We start from the raw sequence: 14,430 nt of genomic DNA, 5'->3' as shown, positions 1-14,430 counted from the left end.
TATTTCACCTTTACTGCCAATCTTCTCTGTAAGGCTGAAATTTCTGTCATTTCTTCCACCTTATTTCTATCAAGACAATAGCGAACTCTACCCGCTCCTCATGTTGAGCTTTGGTGGTTTTGACCTGAATGAAATGTTATTTGTCTATTAGAATTGGGAGAGCAGCTGTATACACATTCATTGAGTGACATCTTCTGAATTTTTGCATTTGACACACTGAATCATTATTTATGTTGATTTTCTGTCTTTAGTTTAACACTATTCCCACTTGAATTATTGTACACAGAGACAGATGTTTAAGCGTTTTGGTACATTTTAATTTATTTTAACTGAAATAAAATTGTATATATCTTATTTTATTTTGAGCTTATTTTTTACCACATGGCGTTTACAAAAATAACTGATTTTGATTTTTCCTCGGCTGCATGTGAAATAGTTATTGGCTGATTTTCACTCTACAGTTGGTCTCTTCAGTAGATGCTGAGAGATCCTTCACCTTGCTGTTACATTTTTATCAACTGCATATATAAAACTCCCACCTTAGACCAGCTGTCGCTGTCTGCTCAGACCAACTTGCTCAACAAGTTCAAAGTATCTAAAGCCATGGCCATGCTTAGGGTCTCCTCATACCGCAAGCTGTTTGAGGAGCAGAACAAGGGTCGAAATGGAGGCTTCTGTCTGCAGCCTACAGGGCAGTACCGTGCCTCTGTCTGGTGAGTCTTGTTCCAACTTGTAGATACTGAGGTATTTTGCAGTTGAAAAATGTTATTTATTAATATATATTTTTTTAAGTTTGAACTTGAGAGTAGGCAATATTAATGGAAAGTTTGTCTACTATATCTATTAAAACTAATACAGTGAGCACTTCGGGCTGACAAAAATATCTTCCATCTTTGGGTGGCGCTGACCCTTTAACTTTCAGTTATTTCTTTTTTGTTTTAAGAACATTTTGTGTTGTGAACTAATATGTTTAATTATTCCTCAAAGGAATGCAAAGGCTGACGAATGTGATTGTGACAAGTTAGATTTAGCAGCTGCCAAGATGCTCAACAAGGAAGGTCTGAATAATTTTGTCCAAGATCGTGTTGCCATCTCTGCCCTCAATGACCGCCTGGTCAGGCTAATTGAACTGGTGAGCCCATAACTTGTTTCAGCCCCAGTGACACAGCAGAACTTAACATGCCTTTAATTTGGTTCACTAAAACAATTACTGTATTACTATGTAAAAATACTGGAATTTATTTGTGACCCTGTAACTACCAGGCCCGTTGTTTTGAGGAGGAGAATGAATTGCTTGAATGTCAGATAGAAGAGCTGGAGGATAAGCAGAATAGTCAAATGTCTTCATCTGGATTCCAAAGCTTGATGGTTAAACCAGACTGGGGCTCCGATGCAATTCTGGAGAGACTGCGTCAGGACACGGTAGGACTCTGCTGGGTGTGTCTGCCACATATTTCTGTGTGTGTGACATTCCTAAATAGGGTTTTCTCACTAACACCACATGTGAAGCTATGGAAACAAAGCCTCACTCCATCCAATCAAATTTACTCAAATATTTACACTATCATGTTATTGTCTTCATGACCTCTCCATACAGGATGGTATTCTGCGTGACACCGAGAAGTTACGAAGTGAGCTGGACTGTCTGAAACAGAAATATGAGAAAGCCTCGCAGCTCATCATTCTTGTCAAGCAGGAACAACAGGATGTTGCTGAGGTAAGATACTGAACAGCAAAGCACTTACTGGTAGTTGCGGCCCCTTCTTAAAAAATGAAAATGTCAATATTTGTATGGGTTCTGTAGCTGACAGTATACATGAGCTGAAAGCTTATTTTGCTTTGCTTAAAAAGCAAAAGAAGAATATTAAAAATTTCTATGCAAAATGTCCACAGCATTTTGAATCTACAAAAATTTCATGTGATAACACATCGTTAGCACTAGGTGACAGTGTTGCCAAGAGTACTCTTGTCTTTTCCTCACTGTGAATGAAGTGAGACATGACTGCTACATGTGGTGCTCTGCAACGAGTTTTGATCACCAGCAGTCAAACAGTAACTGAAGTCATCAACTTTTCACTTCCTTGGCCCTCACACATGGCAAAAAGCATCTCATCCCATCAAACCAGATGTGAGGGAGGCTTGAACCTTCTGCACAGATGCAAGACAGGCTGCGACATGGTGCCGTAATGTTCCTTCTGGCTGAGATTCTGTGGTTGTAGCTTGGAAACGATTGCACAGTGACAGTACTTGTGGGACATTTGGAAGAAAAGGCAGAAATTTCTTCAGCACCGCTCAATTCACAAATAGCTGTCAGTTGACAAAGATCATCATAGACTGGTTGTTCTGGCCAGTAATTGAGGCCATGGTGTTGGGTCATGTCGGATCAGCTTCATTTTATGACCTCGAAATAATCTGTGTCAAGTGTTTTTCCATGGCACTCCCTTTTTTATTCAGTAGGAATTTATCTCAGTAATTGTTATGTTCTGGATGTAGTTGTGGGTATCAGAGGCCAGATTTCCCATTATTTATGTGTAGCTTTGATCGGTCATTTCCAGGATCCTTCAGATCTATTGAATGTCTCATAGTGAGCAGTAATTACTGCTATTGATCAACACTATATGAACTTTTTTGCCATTTTTGAGCAGGGATATTCTGGGTTTATTTAATGAATGTCTACACTTTATAATTTTTTAGCAATTTGTCAAATTAAGAAAATCACATCGATGCTTCGTATGGTTTAGAGATATAAGCAGTTATACAAGTGTCTTCTGAAATTTTGTTACCTGCTTTGGGTGGAAATCAGTATTTGTACATTTAGGGCATCTAATTGAGGTTTTGGCCAGAAAGACTTCACTTCCTGATATCAGTATTTTGTTCACACTGTCTTCTATTGCCCAGATTGGTTCTGTCTCAAAGTATTAAATTAATTTTTAAATAGACGCTATAGCTGCTGAATTATATTTTAACAGTCTCTTGCCGTACCGGACTACGTCTGCGGTCTTCCATCCATTAAAGACATTGCCAACACTTCACAGTGAGGCTCTGTAACTTCTCCACCAAACCCTCCCTGCATGTTCCCAGATGAAAATGCAGCCTCCCTCAGTAATTGCACCAACTCCAATTAATCTGCCCCCCCCCCCCTCCTCCCAAAAACAGATAGATTGAGAACCCCTGCTGACAGATAGATTGTTGGACAGGGCTTTTGTATCTAGTTAGCTGCCTTCTCATCTTCCTCCTGCTCCTCCTGCTCTTCCACCTCCCCCTTTCTCTGCATTGCAGGGTATACTTGCTGTTCAGTGAAACAGGGTGCTGGTGTTGACAGGTGTTCTGGTTGGAAACCAGGTTATTTCCACAATACTTCAATGTGTGTTACAATTGATTTCCAAGTCTAGGGTAACAATGCATCCCTCAGAAATGAAGCTAAACTTTTGACAGGTTGTTCTCATTTGAATATATTCTTTCCTTCTCTGCACAGGAAGTGGATGCTGTGACAGCAGAGTGTTTGGCACTGAGGGAACAAGCCGCTATCTATGAGGCGCAGCTAGCCAACATGGAGCCCCGACATAAGATGGTGAGCAGGAGGGGACATATGTAAGAACAGTTTAGCTCCATACAATGAAGAACTCTGCAGTACAGCATCTGACAGGAACATTTAAGAAATGTACATGCCTAAAGTCCATCCCAGCTGTGGTGACCTCAGTCATCTTTCTGCCATGGTAACATTAAAATCACTGATGTGAGACAAAGATCAAAATGCCTGAGTTTTGCATCTCTTAGAGGTTTATGATCCCTCATCATATTTGTGATACACGGTCAAGCCGCATATTCACTCTTCTCCACCTTGCCAGTAGATGAGAAAAGTGTATCAGTAGACTATATACAGAGACACAGGAGGACCTCCATCACATAGTGTTTTTCCTGACAACCTTGGTTGCATAGCATTTAACGTACTTCCTCTGGGATACACTCAATAACTTAGCCTGGGAAATGCATCTGAATACCTAATGAAAACAGAAGTTCCCTTTGTTTTATCAACCACTATTATCTTCACTTCCAGATAGCCCACATTCTTCTGAAAAACCATAAGCCATGTTGTTATTCAGGTGAACAAAAATAGGAGACAAGGAGACAAAAGGGGATCAAATGTTGCCACTGGAGCTTAGTAACAGGTCATCTTTATTTTAACAGGCCATTTTCACTTTGTGTATATTTCATTGTGTGTAAATGCAATCAGAACTACTGTGTGAAGATGGCCTATGAGTGGAATTCCATTTCATCCATTTATCCATGTATATGTAGTACGGTACACATGTTTGTTTAAACAGAAGATAGCCTGTCAGAAGTAGCTCTGCTACCTTGCCAGCAACAATGTTCAAGAAGAATGAAGAACATTACATTACCTCTCTAAATGTGTTTCTATATTCCCTTTGGTTACTGTCAGTCCATGTCATAACTCAAAAATGGTGAAATAGCATTTTTTAATATTTCAGGGGACCTAGGCTCACAGCATAATGGCTGATGTGTATGCATGTGTTCATATGTTCGTTCGTGCGTGCGTGCGTGTCTGTGTGTGTATGTGTGTGTGACACAGGTTATGAAACAGGTGCAACTCAATGTATTCAATTTTGTTCTGTCTTGAGTGAATGTTTGTGCCAATTGAAATTAAATTCTCAGAGTTCTGGAAATGGGATACACTTTCAATCACAATGACCTTGACATTTGACCCCCAATATCTAATCAATTCATGATGCTGCTGTCTGTGTGTGAATGGGTGAATGTTCTCTAGTGTAAAGCCCTGTGCCAAATTTGGCCTCTGGACACTTCTGAGAATGGACTATACTTGATTAAAACTGAGTAAAACTAATTCAAAAATAAGAATGTCATCTTTGCCGATACAATCAAAATGAAGTAAGATTATTATTTTGAATATTTTCATACACTCAGTCCATCTTAGATCCTCAAAGTTAGTGTTCAAGGTCTAGCCTCTGCTAAGGCAGCCCATATGAGAGCTGGTTGTTGAGAGAATTATAAAAAAATAAAAAAGGTAAAGTAAATACACACACACACACACACACATCCAAAAGGATGAGCTGTCATTTTATGTGGACTTAAATTAGTAACAAATAGTTCCAAGACAACCAATTTTACGGTTCATGGATCGGTGTTGAAGAAGATATTGAATTCTGATCAAAATTTTTGCACAGCTTGACAGTATTCTCAAAGTTCAGCTGCTGCTATTTATTGTGCATAACTATCAAAGTCATCCCCCATTTATGTATAATTTTTTTTTTGCATGAACAGGCAATGGAGTTGCTACTGGAGCCAGGCAAAGGGATCACTCGAACAGCAGCAGCTATTAAATTTTGCAGCCCTGACATCACTCCGGCCTTGGATGTAAAGGAGTACTACTGCCAGCTGGCTGACTGCCTCCAGGTACACCACTGTGTTGCATGATGCACATAAACATGTCATGCAGTGGAAGCAGTTTTGTGCCAAATGCTCTGCAGTAGGAGGCCCACATTTCTACATCTTTACATCACAGGTTCATTTCTTTCTTTGAGCTATACAGACTCTCATTTGCATGAATGAACCTGTAATAGAATGGTGGGCAGCTTCCATCTTCATCCCCCAAATCACCTCTTAATCCTTTCAATTTCTATCACATCAGCCATTCTCCAATCAAGTGTGGTCTAGATGTATAGTAAACTGCAGAGTGTGCAACAAGATATCCTGGTTGTTTGCTTCTTCTCTTCAGACAACATCAGGGAGAAATTTGAAAGTCTAAAGCGAACATCTGGACCCACACTGTGTGTGTGTGTGTGTGTGTGTGTGTGTGTGTGTGTGTGTGTGTGTGTGTGTGTGTGTGTGTGTGTGTGTGTGTGTGTGTGTGTGTGTGTGTGTGTGTGTGTGTGTGTGTGTGTGTGTGTGTGTGTGTGTTGCAGAAGCAGCTGTATTGGGGTCAGGCTGTGGGTCTGACCTCCTCTTGGGCAAGGATGTCTGCTTGGTTCAAGGGTCAGGGCTGTAATCAGACTTCTGGCCGCCTTCCCAGGCTGCAGAAATGGTGTGTGTGTGCGCATGAATGTGTATGTCATAATGGCAAGGACTATCTAGTGTTTTTATATATTTGTGTGTCTGTCTCAATGTGTAGGTGTGATTCTTGGAGGCAGCAAATCTTGTTTCCTCAAAACCTGGTCCATCCGTTTTCTTCCTCCCACCTGACTAATCCCCTGCCAGCTGTGTCTGGACTTGTTTACCAAATACAATTGTCTCCATCCTAAAATGATTGCTGTTGGGTCTGAACAGTAATGGTGATTGCTGGCTGGCCACCATACCACTGTGCACCCTCTTTTGCTTGTTTCTGCTACATTTCTTCTACCCAATCACAAATATGATGTGCACAAGGAGGAATTTTAACCATCATGCTGTCTGAGGGTGAGCTGAGAGGCTCTGATTGCCCTTTGCTTCCCTGTCACCAAGTACACTTATCTATTTCAACAGAATAATGACCTCCATACTGTTGTACATTATGAAGTCCAACTGAGTTCACAGCAGATTGTCTAAATTAGTTTTTTGACAAATCCCATCACAAGGTACTCATATTTGTGTTTGTAGTATGAGTGTGGTGTATCCTCCACTGCTGTGGTTGCCTCTGATGGTGGACAGCAAGGAGGTGTGGAAGGAGCTGCAGGGTCATCATTCAAAGAATCACCAAAGATTAAGGACATTAACAAAATGAAGATGCTGGTGAGTGGTATTTCACTTTTGTTCTTCACCAGTGCCAGATGAAGACCTTTGTTTTGATACTTTTTGGTTAATTTCTAAGCTCTAGTAATAGCTTAGTTTTCATATATTCCTTTAGTATGATTGCAATCATTTAGATACCATTTATTACTACCTTACTTTTCCTGAGTTTGCCAATTATGTTATCCAAGTTGCAATCCAAAAAATATACAACTTGTGTTTGGAGTCATTTCAACAGACTTGATAAATTTGTAATTAAGGTTAGTAGATGAGAGTAGCTGCTCAGGTAAAATTGGCTTATTTTATTATCCATGGTATGACAGGAAGATTGATATTCTTTGCTATGTGTGTGCAAATGAGAGCTTAGCGACAACTGGTTGCTAGCTAACTTCCCCCAATGAAGGAAAATGTATAAAACATGCAAACCTGCCAATCTCAAAGGAAAATGATTCCCTAAGCATCAAAAAGGTTTTCCTTCCAGTTTATTAGACTGACCACAGTTTGTTACAATAGCATGCAATACTTTAGGTAAGGAGAATTACCATGCAAAATAATTAGATTTTATGATGACTATCCGGCTAATGACTGCTCACATTATGCAGCTGGGAAGATCAGAGATTTTCCAATTGGTGTGCCCAGCTCCCGAAACTGCAATACATGACTCCATACTGCTATATCTGATATAGTTCTCCAAAACATTTAGTTATGGAGACAGTTAAGCCCATTTTGCAGAATGAAAACCTACAGAAACCAAATAGATGAGAAAACAAAATCCCTGTCCTCAAGCCATTATTAACTTGAGACTCACAGAAAGTTGGAAATTTTAATTCCCCAACCCCAGTACATCCCTGAATCATCCTCTACATACCCCATAGCCTTTACACATAGGATGTTCAAAATGAGGTAATGCTGTATCTGTGATATATGTCTTTACTCAAATCCCATACATATAGGATCTTTGACATGATAAACCGCTCTGTCCATGAAATATGTCTTTACTCAGATCCCATGTATGTAGGATGTGCCACAGGATATCATTTTAAAAGTAATTTAAGAACTAGTGACATAAAAGTTCACCTCCATTCACTGAACCCTCCCTTGAAACTGTATGTAGCTTCCCAGCTGAGACCAAACTCCCACTCTCTAAAGCTCTGGGCTGGCGGATGTTAAGATTACAGCTGAGGTGTCAGGAGACCGGAGTGTTTTGATTATAAAGCTGTCAGCCTGGTGTCTGTATTGGCTATAGCTGCCATTTTTTATAGTGCTGTATCCTTTGTCATGGACAGCAACTGCCACTTCTCAAGAGTTTCTTTGAAATACATCAGCGGCCCTTAAACTACTTCCACTGTGCTGGCAACACTTGCAGTATTACAGTCAGATTATTCTGTTATTTTGATACATGACCATCTTCCAGCTAATTATCAAAGATGTGCATTTGCCCATGTCTACAGCTGGTGGTGCTATATGCTACTGTTTATTTTGCTTTGTTATGCTACAACAAAGCAATGGAAGAGGACAAAAGAAAAGAAAGGCTGAATGACCATCAAGTGGTTGCTAATTTATTGTGGTGTATACGTAATAATAAAAATGTCATAACCAATCCCATGGTCCCACCCACGATCTTACCCACTTTTTGGTATTCATCAAAATTGACAAATTTGTTGTGTAATATGATATTTCTTCATTAACTGTGTATTGTTTGCTGTATGGCCAAAGATTCTTGCCTTATGTCGAAATTATTAGCTGCTATTGAAAATGCTTCAACATTTATAGCTTACAAATACCAAAATCTTTCAAACACTTCTTATCTGACAAAATCCCTGAGGGCAGACTCCATATCATTAGAGAGTTTACAACTAGTACATAGTCTTGTCAATGCATTTCCTTTGAAAATTATAATGTTTTCAAAATTAACATAATTGTTGAATAACATTTAAAATGCAGAGGTCATGGAATAAACAAAAGATTACTTGAACTTCTTAAGTTTCTGGAATGTTTTACTGACAGAATTAGGTTATTGATATGTTTGGTCCCTGTTATTATGGTGGGCTAGCTTGAAGAAGGGGGCCTGTAGCTTTAAATTCCAGCTAAGAGAAGGGCACATCACTTTTTATGCTATTTTGCAAATAATGGATCCCCCCAATTTTGCAGTTTTGCATGGTTGTCCTCTGCTCTCAGTTTCCACTGCTGTTATTCAAAGCAAAACAAATCATCCCTTGGCTTAATCTTTTTATTCAGCATACAGGCATGAAAGCGATATAATTTTTTTTCTTTTTACAAAAAAGCACATTAACATATTTCAGGAGAGGTCCCTTTAAACCTTCCAATGATTCAGAGTTTCCTGTTATACTCTCTGCACTTAAATAAAAGTGGAGTCTTACCACCACAACTGACTGCATCAGCTATCGGTTCCTAAATCACACTTAATGCTGAAAATAAATGATTTCCCCCTACCAAACAGAGGAAGTGTAGGGTATTTGAGTGGCAGCAGAGCAACAGTGTGGGAGATCCTGCTGACCACAATGTTTACACCTACAGCAGGAGATGTGAAGGGATTCGGCTTCAGCTCTGACAGGATTTATTGCCCTCTGTGTCCTCCGTTATTAAGCAGAGTTTTTCACAGTACATGCAGTGTCATAAATGTCTTAAAACTTCACACACACTGACTGTGCACCATCATAGGTCTCATGTGTCTGGCAAAAAAATGCCATGAAAGCAAGTCAGCTTTGATTGAAATGGACAGCAAAGTGAGGCATCAATAAAGAGGCAGTGCAGGATAAAAATCACTCCCTGACTCTAGGAGACTGTAAATAATTCTTAGTTCATCTCGTTGGGTTAATCAAACCATATCCAAGACTTCAATACAGCACATCTGTAACAAACACAAGGATTCATTTCCAATTACTTTGGTTGTATTATAGCCACCAACTCTTTAAATAAGCTTTGAGCTGCTGTAACCACTGCAGAAATCATCTGCTTTGTGTTGTTGAAATGGTACTCTGGTTATGGATCTTGATCATTTGGAATATTTTGTCATGACGAAGGAAATCTGCGATATCCCTGCAGCCTTAACATCTACAAATGCAGCTCATAAAGAAGATCTTTTTCCATTAGTACTGAAGGAAACAATGTCAATATTTTTTTAAAGCTTTAGCTGACATACAATACAACTACTGCTTGTAGAAAGCCAGAAAGACAGCAGATTTCAAGTAGTTCTTGTAAAACAAGTCACAAAAATAGACACATTAATTACTATGAAATATATTTTTTATTTTTTTTTATTTTGTCTACTAATTTTTTTGATTGATAGTTATTCCTGTATGGTCTGTGTAATTTTATAGATTTCCAAGCTCGAGGATGAACTTGAGGAGGTTGAAAAATGCAACAAGTCCTTGGAGGATGAGCTTGAGATAAAAAAGGTTTCATACGTGGATGAGATTGCAGAATTTGAGGTACTGGAGTGCACTGATCATTGCAGTCATTGTTTTTAATCGATTAGTGGTTTGTAGCAGATTTGACATTTAAGCATCCCCTGAAATATGCCTGTTTGTGGATGTGCTCTGTGTTTCTCAGTGTAAAATAGATGAAATGCAGCACCAGGAGGCTGAACTTCAAGTACAAATGAAAGAGCATTGTGAGGAATACAAGGAGTTGCTCAATGAGAAGATGGCCAGAGACATTGAGATTGCTGCCTACAGGTCAGTGTGCTGTGGTTGTTATTGTTAAATGGTGTGACTTGAGGTGCACGTATGATGGACATCATGGTTTTGACTGTACATATCAGGAGGTAAGTTTTTAACTGTAAAATGTCCTTTGAAATATTAATTTTGGACGCTGCCATTAACACACTCTCACAAAAAAGAACTTCAGAGAACAATAAACCTTTTAAAGAGGGATTAAACTATAGATTTAAAAAAGTGAATACATTTATTATTCACATTAACCATATCACTATCATCACTAGTTAAAGCTAACAATCTATCTTTTTGTGGCAAAAGCAAACACACACTCACACAAAACCCTAAAACATACTCAAACTGGTACCATCCAGCCATAAATTCACATCATCTGGTGTGGCCTTCTTTGCTTCATGACTCCATTTTCCTTCCCATAAGATCTGCTGATATTTATTTTCTTAGACTGCATTTCGTAGAATTTGAACACAGTTCTTTTGTCATACACAGCTTGGTACAATTAAAGCAGAGGAGATAAGAATTCATACTGGGACATTGTGACTCAACTTTAAGGAGATGCTGAACCAGAGATGGACAGCAATGTTTTCATTTCATCAAAAACACTTCATCAGACCACTTTACTGATTAGTTTGCCCTCTGATTAATGTCGTCAGGTTATGAAGTCACCTACTGTTGTTTCTAATTAGAATTAAAAACCAGCAGACATTCTGACATAAAATGTACATTTCCATCTTTTCTGTAGCTGTTAAAATGAAAACAGATGCTCCCTATGGTGTTACACATTAATTAAACCTGTTGAGGAGAATCATAACAATCATGGCATGAGTTGATTAGATTAAAATTATTTTTTCTAGATTTACATTGCACATTCTTTACACATGAGAAAATTTTGAAGCGCATGTGAAATGTCCACTGACACTTGCTTTCTTCAACAATACAAGATGTTTTCGTATTGCCATCAACATGAATAACTCAAGCAGTATTTCCGTGAAAATTCAATAATGCCTGAGCACCTCATATATCACCTTGACATCTGCAAATTCCATAACAAGATATTGACAAACAATGGGCTGACATCACAAGAATCTTAGGAAACAGCTTCTGAATATGATGCAGCTTCCTGTCTGTGACCTTGAAGAAGCTACGTGTCACCCCTCCTTCCTTTGAGGTTGCTGAACCATCTGCCATCCTGGTATGTGGAGTGACGTACTTTGAGTTGTTTCATTCGTCTCCCATCCGACTCCTTGTGACCCCCAGGGGGCCCAGCTGCAAGCCTGAGTTCAGACCCTTGCAGTACCTCATTAGAATGGGTAAAGGGGACTTCAGACTGTCAGGCTGTGCACTGGGTCTTTGCCAGTTCTTTTTCATGCCAGCTTGTTAATGTCAAAGAACCCCCCCATCCTCTTTTTACACATTTACAGATTCAACCCAGCCTTAAATGTCCCTTTGCTACCCAACAAACAGTCCCAAAGACCGTTAAGGCACAGGACAGGGCACATAGATGGTGCTAACTTGATTTCTCTTTTTCATTTAATTTGCTGACTCTTTTCTCATCCACGATAAAACTACGAGCAAGAAATAAAAATTATGATTATTTATACTTTCTCTGCACAACAGACCCTAATGACTTCAGGCTGCCATCACTGGGTGGCTTATCGCCTGTGAAAGCATCTCAAAGTAGATGATCTCTGCCTTGGCTCTCAGCTAATGTGAGGCACTTTACACTGTAATTCATGGTGGTCTGTTCACTCTGCCACATCCCACAACAGCCAGAAGCAGACCTGAAACCTACAGTATATCTGTGTTCAAAAGTCTTTTTTTCCCCATTCGTAGTTAATATTTGAACGATTTAGAGGTGTTTTTTTGTACCTTGTTCTCATCATCATTTAAGACAAAAAGGTCCAATAATGGCTTGGTAGATCTGCACACTTTCAAACAGCAGACTGACAGTAATTGACAAACTGGGAAAAATTAAGTGACATGAGGCATTTAGTTTCCAAAGAGCCAGATATGTCACCAGTTTCATTGAAATGTTGGAAAACATTAAAAGCAATGGGAATATTGATGTTTCTTTTTTTAAGGTAATAGAAACAGAACCACAATTGTCTAAGTTTTTTGACCATATTCATACAATGTACTTTGTTAGGACTGAGAGTAAAATTGGTATGAGGATGTTTTTTTTTTAAATTTTCCTCTGCTGGGTGTCCTTTTTATTAGGTGATAATTTGTCTTGTATCTTTAGGTCATTAAAACTGCCATAGTCATGCTCAAAAAACAACCTAAGTGAAAAACATGTGATTCATGATGAGGTTCAATTACCACTTTGGAAACAGTATTTGAGATATATACTCTCACCGAGAGGGTTTGATTTTGAGTGAAATCTTAAATAAATAGTGAATCAACAGTCAATTCAGTTGACTAAAGAAAAGTATTTTCAAAATGGAAAAGAGTTTCTTATTGTCAAGCAGCTTGATTATTTAATGCTTTGGCACCAATTGTTATTTGAATTTCTGAAATAGTTACGTTCTAATTTTCTTTTTAGACTGTGTGCACTTTGCATGGTTTCAAACAGCGGTATACTGACTCCCCAGTTAACAAGGACTTCAGGGGATTTCTTGTCTGTGTGAGTGATTTGCCTTATACACCTGCAAATTATGTTTTTATGTATATCTGGTTTAGGGGTCTGGTGGAGGAAGAGGAGGCAAGACTGTGCAGTCTGTGAGGACAGTTAATCAAACAGGTTGGCTGGAGTGATGTGTTAATGCTCCCCCACACAGATTTCAAAATACACACAGGGAAACGCAAAAAGCAGATACAAAGCAGCTTCTGGTACCAATGCAGCAAAATCTTTGCAGATGCAAACTTATCATGACAGACTAGAGCTGTCTGGAGGCCTAAGCTGTGCAATTGATAACATGTCACTGGCAGATGACCCTTCGACTAAAAGAAAGATGGAGCTGTCCAAAACAGGGGGAGGATGGGAGCTTTGCAGTGAGTGTGTATCCATTTATTGTCGGGCAAGGAAATTTCCTTAAGTGGGTTTTATCTTGACTTGCTCGCTGATATAATTCAGAAATGTGCTTTCATTTAAACAGATCCAAGTGCACATAGATATACAAATAGAAATCTTCAAAAGAACATGCACTGTCTTGAGAAGGCATTCCCTGATTGTGCCCTCCCTGTCTCATCAACATAGATTGATTTCTAGTTCATTACCCTTGCTCTCTGCACTGTTAATAAATATATTGGCAAGTCTCTCTTCAGTAATTTGACAAAAAGACAAATTGACTTTCCTTTTGCTTTTTCAGTATTTCCTTAACTGTATAACTGACAATGGAAGTGCCCTTTATTTGGTTTGTGAATGGTTCATAAAAGTGTTTTTCTGCAGTTTTGCAAAAGCTCTTTGAAAACACTTTGATGTTATCAAAAAAAAAAAGCCAGTGTTATTCATTCTATCACCCTTGTCTTTTTCAAAGCAATTTTGTAATAAATATCTAATATCGCCATAATCCATTTCCAACTCTCCCCATGATATCAGCCCGAGTGTGATAAGTTATCTTTGGCTACTTCTGCACAAGCATGAGAATATGCTTTAGATTTAAATTCAATAAATCTATTTGCTTCAAGACTGTAGCCCTGATTTCCTCTGTTCCATGCATTTGACTGTTTTGGCTCAATACCTTTGTAGCAAAATATAACTATGCGAGAATAAGACTGATTCTCTGCTCCCTCTTTCATTCATCTCCCTACATAACATGATATCTGAAAATTCCTAGGTCTAAATGATATAAAAGACAAGGTAGAGCTGCCACAAAGATGAAAATGCTGCTAGTAATTAATCTGAATATTAGCAACATTTGGTGAACCTGTGGAGATGATATAGACTCCATAATAACTAATTCCTGAGTTCTGAGAGAGCAAATGGTATACAGGGACTTGTATAATAGTCCCATTCTATAACATGGATGCTCCAAGAGGAAGCCTCCGTATCTTG

The 14,430-nt window shown here is 38.8% G+C and overlaps 1 protein-coding gene across 2 annotated transcripts; it reads left to right on the top strand.

Moving 5' to 3' along the window:
- Nucleotides 1–567: 567 nt before the first annotated feature.
- Nucleotides 568–14,149, top strand: vimr2 (vimentin-related 2). Of its 2 annotated transcripts, XM_086158487.1 has the most exons (11): nt 568–713; nt 988–1,132; nt 1,264–1,422; nt 1,598–1,717; nt 3,476–3,571; nt 5,302–5,433; nt 6,613–6,744; nt 10,083–10,193; nt 10,315–10,439; nt 13,116–13,176; nt 13,292–14,149. In XM_086158487.1, exons 1-10 carry the CDS (start codon nt 604–606, stop codon nt 13,156–13,158), a joined length of 1,173 nt encoding a protein of 390 aa, XP_086014613.1. In that variant the 5' UTR covers nt 568–603; the 3' UTR covers nt 13,159–13,176; nt 13,292–14,149. The 2 variants fall into 2 exon arrangements, with proteins under 2 accessions (XP_086014613.1, XP_086014612.1); XM_086158486.1 differs by having other exon boundaries at nt 13,116–14,138.
- Nucleotides 14,150–14,430: the final 281 nt, after the last annotated feature.

This window comes from Fistularia commersonii, chromosome 13 (genome assembly GCF_037954325.1).
Source record: "Fistularia commersonii isolate RoL2024-O1a breed Wild chromosome 13, RoL_Fcom_v1.0, whole genome shotgun sequence".
NCBI lineage: Eukaryota > Metazoa > Chordata > Actinopteri > Syngnathiformes > Fistulariidae > Fistularia > Fistularia commersonii.
Note: the sequence above shows the minus strand (reverse complement) of the source record. Positions and strands in the feature narration are given on the sequence as shown.

What these genes read in the sequence shown, in the direction of transcription:
- vimr2 (XM_086158487.1), top strand. Translation starts at nt 604, where the DNA reads ATGGCCATGCTTAGGGTCTCCTCATACCGCAAGCTGTTTGAGGAGCAG. An exon ending in AGAGACTGCGTCAGGACACG is followed by an intron (nt 1,423 to 1,597) that starts GTAGGACTCTGC and finishes CTCTCCATACAG; the next exon opens with GATGGTATTCTGCGTGACAC. An exon ending in ATGAGATTGCAGAATTTGAG is followed by an intron (nt 10,194 to 10,314) that starts GTACTGGAGTGC and finishes TGTGTTTCTCAG; the next exon opens with TGTAAAATAGATGAAATGCA.